Below are 19,360 nucleotides of genomic sequence, written 5' to 3' on the forward strand. Positions count from 1 at the left end.
GTTAAGAAACACCACTTCATATAAAAATCTCTCCTACAAGTAGTAGTAGATTAATAATTTAAAATCTGAGATCTGGAGATTTATGCTAACGAAGTGCACAAAGGGATTCGAGCCATGCTGGGAAAGTGGGGTTCGGACTTCAATCAGCCATGGTCTGGTTGAATGATGGAGCAGGATCAAAGGGCTGAATGGCTTCCTCCTGTTCCTCAGCTTTTAATAATATGAGACACAAAGAACTCAAGTGTTTGTGTATCAGAGAACAACCAGAATAAAAAGATACATTATGAGGGACTGGTGGTGACTCATGGACAGCTATCAGACTGTGAGGAATGTAAGAATGGATGGAGACCATTCGCCCCCTTGGGCCTGTTCTTCCTTGAAGAAGAGCATGTATCTTAACTGCATCTACCCATCTTCATTTAGCAATACTTATTACCAAACAAAAATGCATCAATCTCAGTTTTTAATATTTCACTTGACCTGCAACCTCAATGGTTTTTTGTCCGGAGATTTCCAGATTTTCACTGTCATGCCCCTGAATAACCTAATTTAATTTTAAGGTTACGTCAACTTGACCTGGATTCTCTTACCAGTGGAAATATTTTCTATCTATATCCTAAAAATCCTTTAATAAATCCTGCAAATTCCCCTCCCAAGTCACACACCATCCTGACTTGGAACTATATTGGCATTCCTTTACCGTCGCTGGGTGAAAATCCTAAAACTCCTTCCCGAACAGCACCTACATCTCATGGACTGCAGTGGTTCAAGAAGGTGACTCACCACCATCTTCTAGACTAGGAATGGACAATAAAAATGCTGGCCTAGCCAGTGACACACATATCCAGTGAAAGAATTTTTTAAAATCTTTTTAATTAGATTGCCTTTTAACATTCTGTATCCAATGGAATACCAGCCTTGTCTATGTGAGCCGTCCTCATAATATAAGCCTGCATAATGCTGAACACATCTGGTTATCATCGAGTTGTTACCGGTCATCCACAGTGACAAAAATACTCACAAAAGCAAATGACATTTGTTTACATTCTCTACAGCATTATGCTTCCAATAAGGCTAATCACACTAATTATACTTCGTTAAGTTAAAGTTTACTTATTAGTCACAAATCAGGCTTACATTAACACTGCAATGAAGTTACTGTGAAATTCCCCTAGTCGCCACAGTCCACTGCCTGTTTGGGTCAATGCACCTAACCAGCACATCTTTCAGACTGTGGGAGGAAACCGGAGCACCCGGAGGAAACCCACGCAGACACGAGGAGAATGTGCAAACTCCACACAGACAGTGACCCAAGCCGGGAATTGAACCCGAGTCCCTGGCGCTGTGAAGCAGCAGTGCTAACCACTGTGCTACCATGTTGCAATGATTATTACAATCATTGTTCTCATTGTGCAAGCTTCAATATCGATGCCGAACGTTGCTAGTTTATTATTCTTTCATGGGATGTGGGCATCACTAGTGAGGCCAACGTTTGTTGCCCATCCCTAATTGCCATGAACTGAGTTGCTTGGCCATTTCAGAGTCAACCACATTGCTGTGTATCTGTGGTCACATGTAGACCAGACTGGACAAGGATGGCAGATTTTCTCAGACTGACTTCATTCTTACGACAATCGACATGATTTCATGGTCACCATTAGATATTTACTTCCAGACTTTTTTCATTGGAAGCAAATTCTGTGTGTGATTAGATTTGAACCCAGATCCCCAGACCACTGCCTTGGGTATCTGCATTATTAGTCCTGTGACAATATCCCTATGTCACTGCCTCTCTCTACCTATTCCTTACAAAATCCTAAATAGTTCCGTCAAATTACTACTTAACCTTTAGGGGTGGGCAATAAATGCTTGATTAGCCAGCGATGCCCACATCCCAAGAATGATTTTTTAAAAAATGTGATAGTACCATACTATGAGGATGATTTCACTTGACCTGCAGCATATTGCTAATTATGTGTTCACCTTTTAATGGGATGGATAGTGCTAACTCACAGTCACCACTACCAAAATGGCCAGAGATTTGTGTGCAAATGGCAGACATATGGCTAGTGACAAAATGTATATCGGCACTTCAACACCATTTTTTAATGGAGAAAACAGATATTGAGCAATGTGAATATCTTGAAGGCACAGCAGGCTGCAAAATTACCTTCAGAATTCTTTACGTTAGAGGGAGGTAAAAAGTCACTCGCAATAGTTCTCCTCAGCAGCCTGCATATTTTGACAGCAGTATAATAGGGAGCACAATGTCAGATCCAGTTCTGTATCAAACTGACTGCTAGCTAATTAATTGTTAATTCCTACTTTTCAAATGGTTGGCACTCAGAGCCAGAAGAGATGTAAATGCATGAACAGAATAAGCAAGGTTATCATTTGTGGCAGTTCTACAGAATCGGGGTGCCCGACGCAATAAGGCTTCAGTATAACCTTAAACTTGCACTTATACAAGTGGGCAGATCAATGGAAGCAATAACAGTGTACCCAAAAAACAAAGTAATTGTCTAAGAAAAGGCTTCAACTTTACAAACTGATAACTATTGGACAATTCAAATATTGCCATTTCCTTGAATATTACATAGAATTTATGGTAAAGAAACTATGTCAGTCAGCCCAAAAGGTCCATTCTGAAATTTATGCTCTACACATTTCCTTTTCATCGAATATCATCAGCATAACATCCTATTCCTTTACCCCTCATCTGTTCATCTGCTTACATCTACATTGTTTGCCTCAAATATTATTTTAATCTTTAACTCTGATCAGTGCCAACTCTCATTTGCTTCCTTACAGGAAACTCCTGAACAGAGCCAGACTCCTGCCCCAGTGTGGTGATTGTCCCTATAAGGACAATACAGCAGAGTAAGGGTCACCTAGTCTGTGTGACCAATGTGGACTCAGCGTGTGGAATCACCACATGGAGAGAGAGGCTCCGAGGCAGATACATTTTGGGAGCTGGCTACAGCCATACATACGGCTGCTGTACAATTCTCATCAATAAATACCTATTATGTACACTAATGGAACCTGTGGAAGTGCATCTTTACATCCTGGAAAAGACGGAAACCAGAGGAGATTCACCCTTCAGACTCCCTTACTCTGCAGTGTGCACCAAGAACTTGGAAGAAATTAAAGTAAAAAGCTTGCAAATTAAATAATCAAACTCATGACCATATCTTTTTCAAACAGCTAGACCTTTGCACTCTTTAGAAGCCATCACATTACTAATAATAAATTAGGTGCAGCAATGGGGGAATTGAGGAAAAGTAAGCCAGGCACATGGTATTGTTATTTAAACTAGACAGTCCATTATACAAGTGACTTGTTTGCAGCATTATCAATCCACTACCCACAGTACTAGACACAGGCCTTAAAATTATGTCATGTAATATAATTTTACAAACATTCATATTCAAAAATGGGTTTTACCTTGACTGAAACATTGCAGCAAGGAACTTTGTATGAACATGCTAAATCTCACAACATAATCAGTTGGTAGCAGGAATCACAGTTTTGTTTGAGAATGACTGATTTTTCAATGTTTGATGGTATACTTAGCCATTTCTCACATCTGATAAATTCTACTAAGAGCTGAATCAGGATAAATGAGATTACTTTTAAAATGCCTAATGTTTCCTTTTCAAAGTCTTTCAGGTAGAAGCACAGCATGCCAGAATGGGTTCAATATTATCCTTTCTGTGGATGTAATGTCGAAGCAATTTGCCTCAGGATTACATCTCAGTTCTGGTTTAATACTGGGCTACGCTGTGAATAAAAGTTTAGACCAGGTTGCTGCTTTTTTGCCAACTGAACTCAAATTGCCTGTCAGGTTTTGCCACCCCTCACGACATGAGTTTGGGATCAAGATGTACCTTTGATATCCCAGAGGGTGAAATGACGACTGTCGGCTGCCTCAGGAACCAATGTGAAGTAAAAGCGATGGCCGCCCTGTGGTTCGTCCTTGTCCACCACACTGACTGTGTGGATCAACTGTAATGGGAAACAAACGTCAAGATATGACCTGTGAACCCAGTGGAGCAATTCCACATTCTGCCAGAGCATTTATGGCAGCACGGACTGTGATCCACCTGGAGATCTGTCCCCACCAGTTACACGGTCCCTGATTCCCTTGGTAAAGTCACCCCCGGGGGGTGTGACATCCACTTGGGGAAAGTTCTGGGTGGTGAAGCCCCGGACATAGTAACACCAGAGGGATTTTTATTCTCCGGGAGAAAAATTGGGAAGGAAGGCCCGAACTGAGTACCCTGGAGAGACTCTCCCACCGCCCCGGCTGAAATTCCGGAAGGGGTCCCGGATTGAGTAGGCGGGGTGGTTTCCCCCATTTCCCCCCCTCCGGCTGAACATCCGTAAGGTGTAACCCCCGGATATGAGTACCACTGGAGGGTTGCATCCCCCGGCAGGTGGACAAACCCAGGGGACGGTGCCCTTATGCTTCAGTGTTTATTTTTCTGTTGTGTATAGTTGTAGTGTTGTTAATGTTTGTAGATTTGTAGATTATGATTTGTAAATGGAGGTGTATTTTGAGGGCAATGCCCTGGAAAACTGTAATTGACGATGAACCCTTCCGAAATGGAAGGAAGTAACTGATAAATGGATGGCGTTAGCCATTGGTAATGTATTTTTTTTCACATTTGTTCTTTGTGTATTTGTAATTGTTTTGTATTAACGTATTTGTAATAAACAAAAAGAAATCCCTGATTCCCTTGGGCAGGCACCTAATTAGGTAAATGGCATTAATCATCTGCTATTACTGTTGGAATCAATTACACAGGCTCTGCTTATAACACATTAAAGTCACCAATTATTGCAGGCAGTTTAATACACTTCCCCAACTTTATTGTCAGTGACACTTGCATTTCTATAACACCTTTAATACAGTAAAATGTCCCAAGGTGCTTCACTGATGCATTATCAAACAAAATTTGACACTGAGTCACATTAGCTGGACAGGTGAACTTGATCAAAGGGATAGGCTTTAAGGGGCCTCTTAAATAGGAGAATGGCTGAGAATTTCTGTAACAATGCTCCATGTTTACAGTGGGGTGGGGTTATATATTGGGAATGTCTGCACTGCCAGCCCGTAATTTTTCACCATTAATAATTAATGTCATGAAAAATTCCAGATGCAGAATTTCCCATTATGCCCTCCCAGTATGTGCCAAGAAGACTGAAGTGGAAACTCCTGGGCATAATGCCCATGTCGTATCATGGTGCATTTGCACTAATTATATTTTCAGCTTTTCTAAACACTTTCAGTCAGTAAAGCAAACTGGAAGTCAAAGCAAGCTGCACTATCAGAACATAGTTGATGGGCATTACCTCAAACACTTAATGACTCTCTATTTACTGAAATCAATAGCGATGGCTTTGCTTAATGAGGACAAGAGTTGGCTTGCATCAATCAAATGTATTTTTGTGCACTGGGCGGAGATTTAGCAAATCACATTAACTCAAAAATCCAATGAAATTGCATCTACCTGACCCGGTTTGGCATCTTCACAGATGGCAGCTTCGAAAGGCATGGAAAGTTCTGGAGCATTGTCATTAACATCCAGAATTCTAACACTGAAGGAGGCCTTGCTCACTTGTGTGTGGTCATCTGCATAAAACACAATTATTTTTTGAAACAGTCAGAGGCTAATTTAAGGTTAACAAGCAGGCAAAACTCTTCAAGAGGAGACAGCACAACAGGAACACACTCATGGCTCCTTGCGTCTCTTTAGAAAGAACAGAATTATTCGCCTCAGACTGGAGATTTTGTTTATTCTCACTTTTTTCATGCCAAAGCATTATCTTCATGATAAATCAATCATCTTTATACAAATATACCAAAGGGACTCTGTGTATGAGGAGGCAGCAGTTATTTTATCAGGCAAAGATGCAGTAAAAATCATATTTACACATCGCACAAGCTCTTGTCTATAAAGTACATCCAGTTCTTTATAGTTATAATACATCATTCCAGTAATGTCAGCCCTCAACTAGAATAAAATACACACATAGAAAAGCAGAGATTGCCGGTTCTGGTGGAGACTATACAAAGTCAAGGACATAATTTCAATATGTTGCCTTGGGTACAGGAAGGAAAATAATTGAAGAAGCGTCCTTAAAGAACTACTGCTCACACTTGAGGGGGAGCAGCAACTGCTAGTAAAAAGGCCATGGAGCAAGGCTGTTCACCTCAGGCTATTTCCCTCATTCTACCTTCAAAGATGTAGCAAAGGTAAATCTGAGAGGCACCTTTTCTATCAAAAGCACAGCAGGGCACACGAGGCAGAATTGGTAACTTCCCACAGCCAGGGGCCGTGGCAGAAAATAATCGGAAAAAATTCAGGCGTCTGGAGAATTACTAGTGAGATGACATGGATTTGCCTACTCAAAGTATGTCACAGTGCAAAAGCTGCCAACCTTTGCTGGATTTAACCATGTGACACGATTCTTGGCTCTTGAGCCCAAGGGAAAGGAGAAAATAGGGTTTCAAAATGAAAAAGAAGAGCTATTAGAATCCATAGAGTGCAAAGCACAGACTGCCTTGCTGCAACAAATAGTTGGGAAGCAGAGACTATTGAACCTTTAGGGAGGATGATAGGGAGATGAAAAGGTTAATGACGTTAGTTTAGGATCATGCTGCCATACAGATAGGATGGGCCTCCTTGTCTGCTTTAAACAGGTGGGTTCTATGGTATCAGACTGGTTGAATAGAAACTGGGAAAGGGGGAAAGAATGGACAGCACAGTGTCACAGTGGCTAGCCCTATTGCCTCACAGCGCCATGGACTGGGTTTAATTCTGGACCATTTGGCCTGTCGAGTCTGCATCAACTCTCTGAAAGAACACCTTACCCAGGCACAAACCCGGCCCAACCCCATCCCCATAACCTCACGCATCTAACCTGCACATCTTTTGACACTAAGGGGCAATTTACCATGGCCAATCAACCTAACCTGCACATCTTTGCAGTGTGGGAGAAAACCGGAGCACCCAAAGGAAACCCACGCAGACACTGGGAGAATGTGCAAACGCCACACAGTCACCCAAGGCACTCAACCTGGGTGCCTGGCGCTGCGAGGCTGCAGTGCTAGATACTGTGCCACCCATAATGGTTTCATGGTCATCAGACTTTTTAAATTTCAGATTTTTATTGATTTCAGATTTCACCATCTCCCATGGTGGGATTTGAACCCGGGTCCCTAGTTCTTGTCCTGCATTTCTGGATTACTAGTCTAGTGGCAATACCACTGTTCCACCACTTTCCCTGTAGTATCACCTCCCTATAGTGTTCCACAGTATCACTTCTAGAGTGATACTATAGAACCTTCTTGTTTAAAGCAGACAAGGAGGCAATTTGACTCATCCTGTCTATTTGGCAGAGTGATCCTAAACTAATGTCATTATCTTTTTCGTCTGCCTATCATCCTCCTGAAGGTGCAATAGTCTCTATCTCAACTATTCATTGTAGCAAGGCAGCCTATGCTCTGAAATCTCTCAATGTAAAGATATTTTCCTTAACTCCACTTAATTCACCTTATGTGCGAAAAATCAAAGATGAGAATGTTTAATGAAGTATCAACTACAGCATTAAATATCCAATTACTGCAAATTAGGTTTGCTCCCCCTCCTGAAATCCAGTAAATAGTTGAAATGAAACCAACTGGTTATTTCTGGGACAGCAGAATAACACTGCAGATTCTGCAAATCTGAAGGAAAAACTGAAAATGTTGGAACTGCTGTGGGTCAGGCAGCGTCTGTGGAGAGAGAAAATGCATCTTTGATCAGTGTTATGAAAGGACTGTCGGATAGTACTGGCGACCTGCAGGCTCCATTCATGACCCCAAGGACAAGTCATCTTTGGGCTGGGGTTGGGGGGGCAGGCAGCATGACTGAGCAGCAGGCAAGCTGGCCAAGGAGCTCAGGAGCAATGGTGGGTGGGAGCAAGTTAAATCAGAAGTGGAGTAATGCAGTGGATGACAGCAGTTATGGTTTTACTGTGAAGGTGGGAGGAACGCTGACTGTAATCAAAGCAGCCCAATTGCTTTGATCTGGAATGCATTGTCTGAGAGGCTGGTGGAATCAAATTCAATCTGGCATGGGATTTTCCCCCAAAACTTCTAAGTGTCAAATTCGCCTAAAAACTGGAGTAAATCCCGTTGTTTTGTTTCAGCCACACTCGGTGCACTGCGGAGTGCATAGTATGAATATCATTAAAAATCCGGAGCTGGGGCCTATTCCCGCTGGAGAGGTGGCAGCATAGCGCTGAGCGGGCACTGCTCATGTGTCAATCTGCTGGCGCCGAGATCGGCACATGAGCAATAGCCCTGAAACTGCCGGTCTCCCGATCACTGGCCAGCTCAATCGCTAGTCAGCCCCGCAATGCTGCCCCTCCGACCACCCTCCATGATCACTGGTATCTGTGTCTCGGCTCAGTTCCCCCCCCCCCTCGCCCCCCCCCCCCCCCCCCCGCAACCCCAGCACCCCCCGCCACCCCGCCCCACAGTCCCAACTACCACCTCCTCCCCTCCCCCAACACAATCCCAACGCTCCCCTCCCGACCCTCAACCGCCCCCGGCAGGATGAGCCCTCCCCATCCCACCCCAATTACCAGCCCCAATCGTTGGCCTCCTTCCCTCTGGCACTGCTGAGTGTACACTCCCCCGAGTGTGACCCCCCCCAATGGGCAGTGCCATGATTTCCCCTGTGCATTGCCACATTACCCCTTGGGCAGTGCCAGGGTCAGGCTGGCACTGCTGGCTGGGGCAGGGGGAGATGCTAGTAGGCCCAGGCCCGCTAATGAGATTAAAATCTTCATTTCCATGATTTATTCAGCTTTGCGCTGATTTCTGGCGCAGAGCTGACGGCTACAAAAGCAACGCAGTGGGCTTGGAGAATCACCCCCATCATCTTCAATTGGAATTGGGGATATTTAAGAAGGGACAAAAATGCGGAGGATTGGGAAGCAGCATGGGAGTGATGGTAATTGATCAGCTCTCTCAATGAGCTGGCACAGTCACAGTGGGCCAACTAGCCTCCTTTTAATCTGTGAGATTCTACAATCCTAACTACGAGGGTATAACAAGAAATGAATCCAGTGGCTTCAGATCTGCAAACTACATCATGGATCGTACACTCAGTTGGCATTACATAGCCAGCAGCTCCATCGCAGCCTTCGCAAGCCCTGGTTGTATCTTTCAGCATGATCCAAATCTGTCCAGAGGCAGTTCCACTCTTTTTCTACCAACCTCATTGCCACCCATGTGAGAAACTCGGTTATCACCATCTTTCTGCTTCAACCAAACTCAAGTATTTAAAAGGGAAAAAAAAATACACGAATGGATTTAGAAACAGCTAGATGGCTAAACTATAAGCAGATAGCTGTTTATGTCCAATTGGTTTGATGGTTGTTAATTGGGAGTTTTGCCAGTTTATCCCTAATATATCATTTTGCATCACACCCAAGTGCGAAATGCACACAGCGCTGTACTTCACAGTAAAGTGAAGAGTGTAATTTCTAATCTGTGTGACTGAATCAATTGGGCATTCCTGAATTTGTTATGAGACCCTAGGAGAAAAATATCTGTCTCTCTCTCTCTGCTAGTTATGTTCAGCAGTGGCATGCTGTGTCTGCTGAACTGCTGGTCCTTTGATTGGCTGGCAGTTCTGGGGTCAGGCAGTGCTCCTTCATAAGGATGTCAGCCCCGTAAGAAGCCACCTAATTGGCTGCTGCTGTGAAGATGAAGCTCTGGGTCCTGCTCGCCAAGGTGGGTTTGACCCCGACTTGAACCCCGGACAGTAGGACCCCTGCCATCACCTTAACATTCAATCTATTGTTTTTGCTAATTAATTTTGAATTTTATCCTCTTGATATCTTGCCAATAATTTCAAATTGATGATTTGTGGCTATTGACACAGAGGAATAGTTTTTCTCCAGCTATCAAAAACACCCTTCATCCTGAAAGCCTCAATTAGCTTACCTCTTAATCTTACCTGTTCCAAGAAGAAGAATTTCTTCAATAATTAAGTTCTTCATCTCTGGGAACACCCTGATAAACCTCCTCTCCAAAGACTGTTGTAAGGCCTTTACACCTTTTCTGAGATGTGATGCCCAGAATTGTCCACAATACTCCGGTGATTTATAAACTTCCAGCATCATCTCTTTGCTTTTATATTTTATCCCTCTAGCAATTTGGCTACCCACCAACTGGCCACTTGCGGTCAATTTGTATAATTGAAGGCTAAATTCAGAGCAATTTAGTGAAGTGGAACCAACAACACCCCTCCACCCGCCCAAACACACCCCTCCCTCTCCTCTGCCACATGGAGAGGCTGCAAGCTACATAGACACAGCCTCCCAGTGACTTCTCATGAGGGTGTGTGGGGTGCTGTTGGAACTGGAGATTACATGATCCAAGAAGGGGGCTATTGATGGCTGCCCCTACAGTCCTGGCACCACTACTGACGCCAGCATTTTCCAGAGCGGCGCAGTGGTTAGCACTGCTGCCTCACAGTGCCAGTGACCCAGGTTCAATTCCGGCCTTCAGTGACTGTCTGCGTGGGTTTCCGCCGGGTACTCCGGTTTCCTCCCACACTCCAAAAATGTGTAGATTAGGTAGATTAGCCATGGTAAATACACAGAGTTACGGGCATGGGGGAGTGAGCCTGGGTATTCCTTTGGAGAGTTGGTGCAAACTCAATGGGCCATATTATCTCCTTCTGCAATACACAAATTTTACAGCCTGGACTGCCACCCCTGCAAATGTACCTCAAAGCTGAGGCACCCTTACGCTCTCCTTCTTCCCTCAGCAGTTGCCACTTTTGATGCTGGCGAGGCTGCAAAACTGCTGATACTCTGACTGGGCCAGGTGGACTATGGATGGACTGTCCATCTTTCTTGATTGGCCACTTCCCCTTGCCTCTTTGATTGGACAGTCTCGGCTATATTGCTTTCTCATTTCTGCATCCAGCTCTCTCCCACCATCCTGGCGTGGCAACTTTAGCATTGCTGGCAAAATCATGCCAATCTGTAAACTATTGCTTTCTGTTTTCTGCTCTTTACCCTTAATTTGATCAACAAGCCTCCATTGGCACCTTCTCAATGGGCTTCTGAAAATCCATCGACACAGCATCCTCTGAATTTCCTTTATCAATACAATTGATTATTTATTCAATGACCTCTTGTAAATCAATGTCGGTTACTCTTAATTAAGCCAATTCTTTCAAGGGAGTATTAATTTAATTACATAATAAGTCCCTTGGAACCTTAACCACCACCAATGTTGGATTGACTGGCCTGTAGATGGGCAGTTTATCCTTTGTGCTGCCCTACAGAACATTTAAAATGGCAAACTCTTCCGTGAAAACTCAGCAAAATACTCACTGATTACCTCTGATATCAGTTTCCCTGCTCTTTTATAGTTGATGTATTTCTGACCCTAAACTACTTTCCTCCATGCTGTGTTGCAGTATTTCTTTGTAACACTCTCATAACTTTTCAAAACTTTTTCTGCTTCTCAACATTTTTGATATCCTGTTTAATTTTCTTTTGTGTCACTGACCCTAGATCTGTCATGTGCATATCTTACTTATGGGAATATGCCTCCTTTTTACTGAGATTATTCCTGCTTTAATATTCCAGTTGGTTTACTGCCAATTTTTCTTCCAAACTATTTTGGAATGAGATCTTTATAATGCTGCTGAATACTATTTTTTTATTGTACTTTTTAACATTTTACTTTTTCCTCTCTTTTGAACTGTTTATCTCAAACCCAGTTCCTTTGAATGGTTCAAGGTGGCGACTCGCCATGACTTTCTCAAGCATTAGGATGGGCAACAAATGCTGGCCTTGCCAGCAACAAGACCTATGAAGGAATAAAGCAAAATTGTTACCTAGGTATTCCCCTACCCTTGCAAAACCTTCGTGCCCTACTTCATTTTTGAGAACTATAGTAGTTGCCACATTGACTTCTTCGTGCTGAACGGATAATATTGATCTCAATAGCCCCCGAGGCATATTGCAGAAACACCCCACATTCTTAAAGGTAGGGCTTTATAAGGATAAATTGCATGAACTTACATTGTTTAGACAGTGGTTTTCAAAGTGGGTGTCGCCAAAATTGATTTTGCAAAGATTCCCTGACCTTTTCCCTCGGGAAATGAAATAGACATTCTCTCTGCAGTCCACACTGTGACCACATGAGGCAATAAACAGCTCAGAATGTCCTGCAAATGCAATGGACACCAATTTTCTTTTCCTTTCTAGTAAGTTGATTCACACACTTTCAATGCTACAAATGTAGTGACAACTCGCATATAACCCATGGATCATTTTGTCATCCAAAAGAGAGGGCCAGCGACACCAATAAATCTACATCTGAATCTTCCAGCGAGAGCATCAACTGTTCCACCAATTCCGTGACAACACAGAGCAGCACTAATGGCAGCTATGGACAGAGCGCCAGGAGCTCCGGTGAACAGCCTGAAAATTATTGGGTGAACCATTTGGTTAAAGTGCGTCACCTGAAAAGAAGTTTGAAAAGCACTGCTTTAGGGTACAGAGGAATGAAAGGCGATCTGCCCAAAGTGTTCTATAAAATTAAAAAGATTCGATATGGTAGATACAGAGAAACTATTTCCTCTGCTGGGGAGTCAAGGGTGCAGGACACAAGCTGAAAATTAGAGCGAGGCCAGTCTGGACTGAAAACAGAAAGCACTTTTTCTCATGATGGGTGTGGTAAACCACTGTCGTGCCTTCGGCACGGTTGAGCTGTATATATTGTTGCCACTACTGTTCATATATGAGACACTCCCTGACACCTTTAATTCAGCTGCACCCTTAACTGGAGGCCCCGCCCTCAGGGTATAAAGGCTGCAGCCCTCCCCCTCTGGCCTTCAGTCGGGAGGTCCACATGCTCAGTATTGTCTGTTCTACATCGTTCCTTTTTTAGTGAATAAAAGCCTTCTGTTTCTGGCAACATCAGCTTTGTCTGTTTACCAGACGCGCATCAATGGGTAGTAGAAATCTCTGCCCTGAAAGGCTGGGGATGCAGAGTCCATTAGAGCTTTGAAGACGGAGATCAATTGATTTTTATGAGGTAAAGCTATCAAGGGATATAGACAGGCTGGTAAATGGAGCTAAAATACGAATTAGCCATGACCTAATTGAATGGTGCAGTGGGCTCGAGGGGTTAAATGGCCTACTCCTGTTTCTATGTTAGCATACATATATTACCTTTAACCCATTCAACAGAATTTTTGGATAATTGAAGCCACCTATTATTATTATGGCCTTATTTTTTTCTGCACATGTTTTTAGTTTGGCAGCCTATCTCATTTCCACTCTTCAATCCATAATGAACTCCCAGTACAGAAACAGTTCCTGTCTTATTCCTGAGGTAAAACCATGCCCGCGAGCATCTTTATCTTTGAATGCTGAAATGGGATTTTTGATTAATGTTGCTACCTTCCTCTCCTATTTTCTCCATCCTGCATATTATGTAACCAGAAATATTCAGATCCCGATTCTACACGAGTCGCAGCCACATCTTTTCAATATAAAAACAGGAGATGGTGAAAAAGCACAGCAGGTCAGGGAGTATCAGAAAGGCAGCATTTCAACGGAACCTTGTTAATGTGATTAATTTTCCTTTTCTCCATTGCAATATCTGACTTTAGTTTAGCAAATACATTTAAAATGCTTTGTGCACTTACTTATATACAACTCAAATTATCTTGGTCCGGTTGATCATCTAACTCATTAATCCCTTCTCCTGCAATGTGCTTTATCACTTTTAACTGTCACAAATTTTAATAATTCTTGTTGACTAGTTAAGGGAAAAACAACAACACATTAATTTACAAGTAAAGGCTATGCAAGGTGTTGCAGCCTCGTGGCTGCAGCCAGCTCCCAAGAAGGTCCTAAAACAGAAGAACTCACAAGGGTGATTAGCTTCCCTGCTCCCCGCTTGGTTCCCCAGGTTATGTGACCCTTACTCTGCAGATTGATCCTTAAGTGGGACAAACACGGCCCGCAACCCTCGTTACTTTTGCTTTTCTGTCTTCTTCCTTGTTTAATTTTTTATTCTATATTCCCTGCACTGATAGGGCTCTCCCCTGAAGTGAGTTTAGTGATAGGGGCACCTTTAATTGAGTTGTGATGGGGAGGAGAGGGATGCAAAACCCCACCACCTTCTGACCTTCATCCTAATCAAGTGTGTGATGGGAAGGTCTATGGATGGTCTTCCCATTGGGCCATCAATTGAAGCCTTTAAGTGAGCAATTAATGCCAAACAGAAAGCACAAAGAGCATTTGCTTGGGACATGAGCAGGGGGAGGGGTATATCTGTTGTTCAAAGGCAGGCACTCAGGAAGAGGCATAAAATTTGGCCAGAAGAAACACAAACCTGAGGGTTGGGAGCAATTTAGAATTCAGCAAAGGAGAACCAGAGATTGGTTAAGAAGGGGAAAATTGAGTACGAGAGTAAGCTACAGTCATTAAAAACTGACTGTAAAAGTTTCCATAGGTATGTGAAGAAAAATGATTGGTGAAGACAAATATAGGTACCTTACAGTCAGAAACAGGGGAATTTATAATAGAGAACAGAGAAATGGCTGACCAACTGAATACATACTTCACAAAGGACACAAATAACTTACCAGAAATAGGGCAACATGTGGCACAATGGTTAGTCCTGCTGCCTCACAGCTCCAGGGACCTAGGTTCGATTCCTGGTTTGGGTCACTGTCTATGTGGAGTTTGCATGTTCTCCCCATGTCTGCGTGGGTTTCCTCTGGGTGCTCTGGTTTCCTCCCACAGTCCAAAGATGTGGGGTTAGGTTCATTGGCCATGCTAAATTACCCCTTAGCGTTCTGGGATGCGTAGGTTAGAGGGATTATCAGGGTAAATATGTGGGGTTACGGGGATAAGGCCGAGGTGGGAATGTTCTTGGTGCAGACACGATGGGCCCAATGGCCTCTTTCTGCATTGTAGGGTTTCTATGACTCTAAATTTGTGTAGGTGAGTTCAAATGTCATTTGCTTGGATTTGTTTTTAGCTGCTTTCTGGCTGTTGTATACAAGAGTTAATAACATACGCATTTGTAAAATAAACTGCAAATAAGGTGAAAATTTTTTTTTTTATATGGGTGGCACGGTGGCACAGTGGTTAGCATTGCTGCCTCACAGTGCCAGGGACCCGGGTTCAGTTCCCAGCTTGGGTCACTATCTGAGTGGAGTTTGCATTTTCTCCCGTGTCTGCGTTTCCTCCGGGTGCTCCGGTTTCCTCCCACACTCCAAAGATGTGCTGGTTAGGTTGATTGGCCATGCTAAATTGACCCTTAGTGTCAGGGGATTAGCAGAGTAAATATGTGAGGGCTATGGGAATAGACCCTGGGTGGGATTGTGGTCGATGCAGACTCGGGGGGCCGAATGGCCTCCTTCTGCACTGTAGAGATTCTATTCTATGAAATGTTGTGGAACAAGGGTTCAGTGAGAGGGAGAAACTGAAGGAAATCTTTGTGTTGACAGTTATTGGGGCCTGGTCTTTGCTACAAGTTGCAGTTAGCTGAGACAGAGTTGATTGCATCTTTTAAATGAATATTGAATAAACATTTGAAGCAGAGCCCTGGGGAAGTCAGGGCAGTGTAATTAGTTTGGGATTGTTCCAGCTGGAAGGCCCCTTGGCACGTTGTAAAGTTTAACAGTGAGTATTCCCAATAATAGAAGCTGTTTAGAAATAAGGTGGGACTTTAGGACCAGCAGCCGTGTATCAGAGAAGGCATTTTGATCAAGAGTCATTTATTCAGGGTTTTGTCTACATATTAATATTCACAACTCCCTGTTTGTTGTTGTGTTGTGCGAGGAACAGTCTTGATAGAAAGACTGCCTCCTCTCAGCCCTTACTGTAAGACTGAGCATAAAGAATACTTGGAAAACTGGTTCAATACTGCAAAAAATAATTGAATGAGATCACAGAATTGATAAATAAACAGAGTGCAGAAACTATGTTTGCTCTTGAGAAAGGCACTGTTGAATCATGTACAAACTGAGAATGCAACTTATCCAGCAGATTGGAATAAATTCTGGACAGTGCAGTGTCCATATCTTTGTGCAGAGCTGGGTATCTTCACATGTTATGCTTAGATGCAGAGTTGGGATATCAATGGTTGAAAAATCTTAAGCAGCGCAAGGGGATAGTGGCTGTGACTGAATTTAATTAAATAATTTCATGCTCTCTCTGTGCTCATCTTGTCTCTGCTTCCTCCCTCAATCCTATTCCCACTAAGCTACTGACCACCCAATTTCCCTTCCTGATCCCCATGTTAGCTGATATTAAAAATGGTTCTCTCTCTTGAAGCTCTCCCTCGGTCCTTCCAATGTAGTCAAAAACTCTTTCCTCCAAAATCCAGCCTTAAAAAATTACCACATCATCCCCAGTCTCACTTTTCCTCTCTGGGTGATCTTGCTGAAGGTAGATGAACGATGGCAGCAACTACGCACCCAGTAGGTAGCCAATCATCAACAATTAAAGGTTTCATGAGGGGACCGGGATGAGTCTGCCCGAATCTACCCAGTATTCGAGTGGACTCCCATTGGTGTGCCTGGCCGCTCCATAGCCTCCTGGGGCAGGCTGGCTAGCTAGTTGAGTGGGAATTTCCGTGTCCTATATTGAAGGGGCCGTGGGAAGGGCTCAAACAAATCCTCCAGAGGGATTTTTCCCTCAACTCCGATGTGCTTGTTGGCCTCGGTCAAATTCATTATTGACATTTTATGCATACTTCTGAGGGTGCCTCCATTTTGAATTTACACTACAGATCAATGTGACCCATGGTCCCATGCAACTCCTGAAAATAAACAACCACTAGATGGGCCGAAGGGCCTCTTTCTGTGCTGTAAACCTCCATGAATCTATGCAAAGATTCTCCCCACACAGTATTAAGGTGATATCACTGAGATTCTCACAAACTGGCATGCAATAACTGCATTGAATTTCCTGTCTTCATTTGGCTCAGTTTTGGGAGCAATGATGTCAAACTCCACATGAGAAACATAATCAGGGCCGACATGAGGGAGTGCTGCATTGGTGGCTTTCCATTGTTCAGACAAAGTGTTACAACAAAACCCCATGTACCTTTCTCAGTGGATATAAGAAGATCTCTTGGCACTATCCAAAGCAAAGCAAGCAAATTATTCCAGAGTCTTGACTGATATTTATCCCTCAACCAAATAGCTAAAGCAAAAAAACTGACCAATTACCTCATCTGCTGTTTGTGGGAGCTTGCTGTGCATAACTTTGGATGCCATGTTTGCCTACAATTCAACATTGACTACACTTCAAAGTAATTTATTGACTGCAAAGTGCTTTGAAACATGCTGAGTTCATGAGGGATGCAATATAAATGCAAGTTTGTTTTCTGCAAGTACAGGAGCAGGGATGTCTTGCTCTAATTATATGGAGCCTTGGTGAGGCCACACTTGAAATGTGCAGTTTTGATCACTTTATCTGAGGAAGCATGTTCTTGCTATAGAGGTAGTGCAGCAAAGCTTTACCAGAACTGATTCCTGGGATGGTGCGACTGACGTATGAGGAGAGATTGAGTCGATTAAGATTATATTTGCTGGCGTTCAGAAGAATGAGGGGGAATTTCATAGAAACGTATAAAATTCTAACAGGACTAGACAGGGTAGATGCAGGAAGGATATTCCTGATGGTGGGGGAGTACAGAACCAGGGGTCAAAGCCTGAAGATGGGGTAAACCTTTTTAGGATTGAGATGAGGAGAAATTTCTTCACTTGGAGAGTGGTAAGCCAGTGGAATCCACTACCACAGAAAGCAGTTGAGGCCAAAACATGGTATGTGTTCATGAAGGAGTTAGGTAAAGCTCTTGGGGTGAAGGGGATCAACCAATATGGGGGGAAGACGGGATCAGGCAATTGAGTTGGATTATCAGCCATGATCATAATGAATGGTGGAGCAGGTTCAAAGGGCCAAATGGCCTACTCCTGCTGCTATTTTCTATGTTTCTATGTTTCATTCTTTTTTTTATGCATTTGTGGGACATGGGCGTCGCTGCCTGGCCAACATTTATTGCCCATCCCTAGTTGCCCTTGAGAAGGTGGTGGTGAGCTGCCTTCTTGAATCGCTGCAGTCCATGTACTGTGGGGTTGATCCACAATGCTGTTAGGGAGAGAATTCCAGGATTTTGACCCTGCGACTGCAAGGGAATCATGATATATTTCCAAGTCAGGACAGTGAGTGGCTTGGAGGGGAACTTGCAGGTGGTGGAGTTCCCATGTATCTGTTGCCCTTGCCCTTCTAGTTGGAAGTGCTGGTGGGTTTGGAAGTTGCTGTCCAAGGATCTTTGATGAATTGCTGCAGTGCATCTTGCAGAAAATACATACTGCTGCTACTGAGTGCGGTGGTAGAGGGAGTGGATATTTGTAGATATGGTGCCAATCAAGCGGGCTGCTTTGTCGTGGATGGTGTCAAGCTTCTACTCCTAGCCTCTGACCAGCTCTTGTAGCCATTGTGTTTATGTGGCAAGTCCAGTTGAGTTTCTGGTCAATAGTAACCCCAAGGATGTTGACACTGGGGGAATCATTGGTGGTAACACCACTGAATGTCAGGGGAGGTGGTTAGAGTGTCTCTTATTGGTGATGCTCATTGCCTGGCATTTGTGTGGTATGAATGTTGCTTGCCAAGTCTGGATATTGTCCAGATCTTGCTGCAGCTGAACATGGACTGCTCAGTATCTGAGGAGTTGCGAATGGTGCTGAACATTGTGCAATCATTGGCGAACATTCCCACTTCCGACCTTATGATGGAGGGGAGGTCATTGATGAAGCAGCTGAAGATTGTTTGCCCAGGATATTACGCTGAGGGACTCCTGCAGAGATGCCCTGGAGCTGAAATGACTGACCCTCCACAACCACAACCATCTTCCTATGTACCAAGTATGACTCCAACCACTGGAGTATTTGCCCTCGATACCCATTGATTCCAGTTTTGCGAGGGCTCATTGAAGCCACACTCAGTCGAATGCGGCCTTGCTGTCATGGCTGTGGCTCTCACCTCACCTCTGGAATTCAGCTCTTTCATCCATGTTTGAACCAAGCCTATAATGAAGCCAGAAGTTGAGTGACCCTGGCGAAACCCAAACTGGACGTCACCGAGCAGGTTATTGCTGAGCAGGAGTTTCTTCATATCGCATGGAGTGAATCGAATTGGCTGGAGACTGGTATCTGAGATGCTGAGATCACTGGAGGAGGCCAAGATGGATCATCCACTCGGCACTTCTGGCTGAAGATTGTTGCAAATACTTCAGCTATTTCAG

The 19,360-nt window shown here is 43.7% G+C and overlaps 1 protein-coding gene across 1 annotated transcript in view; it reads right to left on the reverse strand.

Moving 5' to 3' along the window:
- Nucleotides 1-19,360, reverse strand: part of cdh22 (cadherin 22) — a 767,168-nt gene that overhangs the window by 83,115 nt on the left and 664,693 nt on the right. Inside the window, exons 8-9 of the mRNA XM_078236055.1 lie at nucleotides 5,517-5,638; nucleotides 3,891-4,008 (exon numbers count right to left, since the gene is read on the reverse strand). Of these exons, the coding sequence (XP_078092181.1) occupies nucleotides 3,891-4,008; nucleotides 5,517-5,638 (240 nt within the window). The remainder of the gene's footprint in view (nucleotides 1-3,890; nucleotides 4,009-5,516; nucleotides 5,639-19,360) is intronic.

The sequence above is a fragment of the Mustelus asterias genome, chromosome 20, assembly GCF_964213995.1.
Source record: "Mustelus asterias chromosome 20, sMusAst1.hap1.1, whole genome shotgun sequence".
In the NCBI taxonomy this organism is placed as follows: domain Eukaryota; kingdom Metazoa; phylum Chordata; class Chondrichthyes; order Carcharhiniformes; family Triakidae; genus Mustelus; species Mustelus asterias.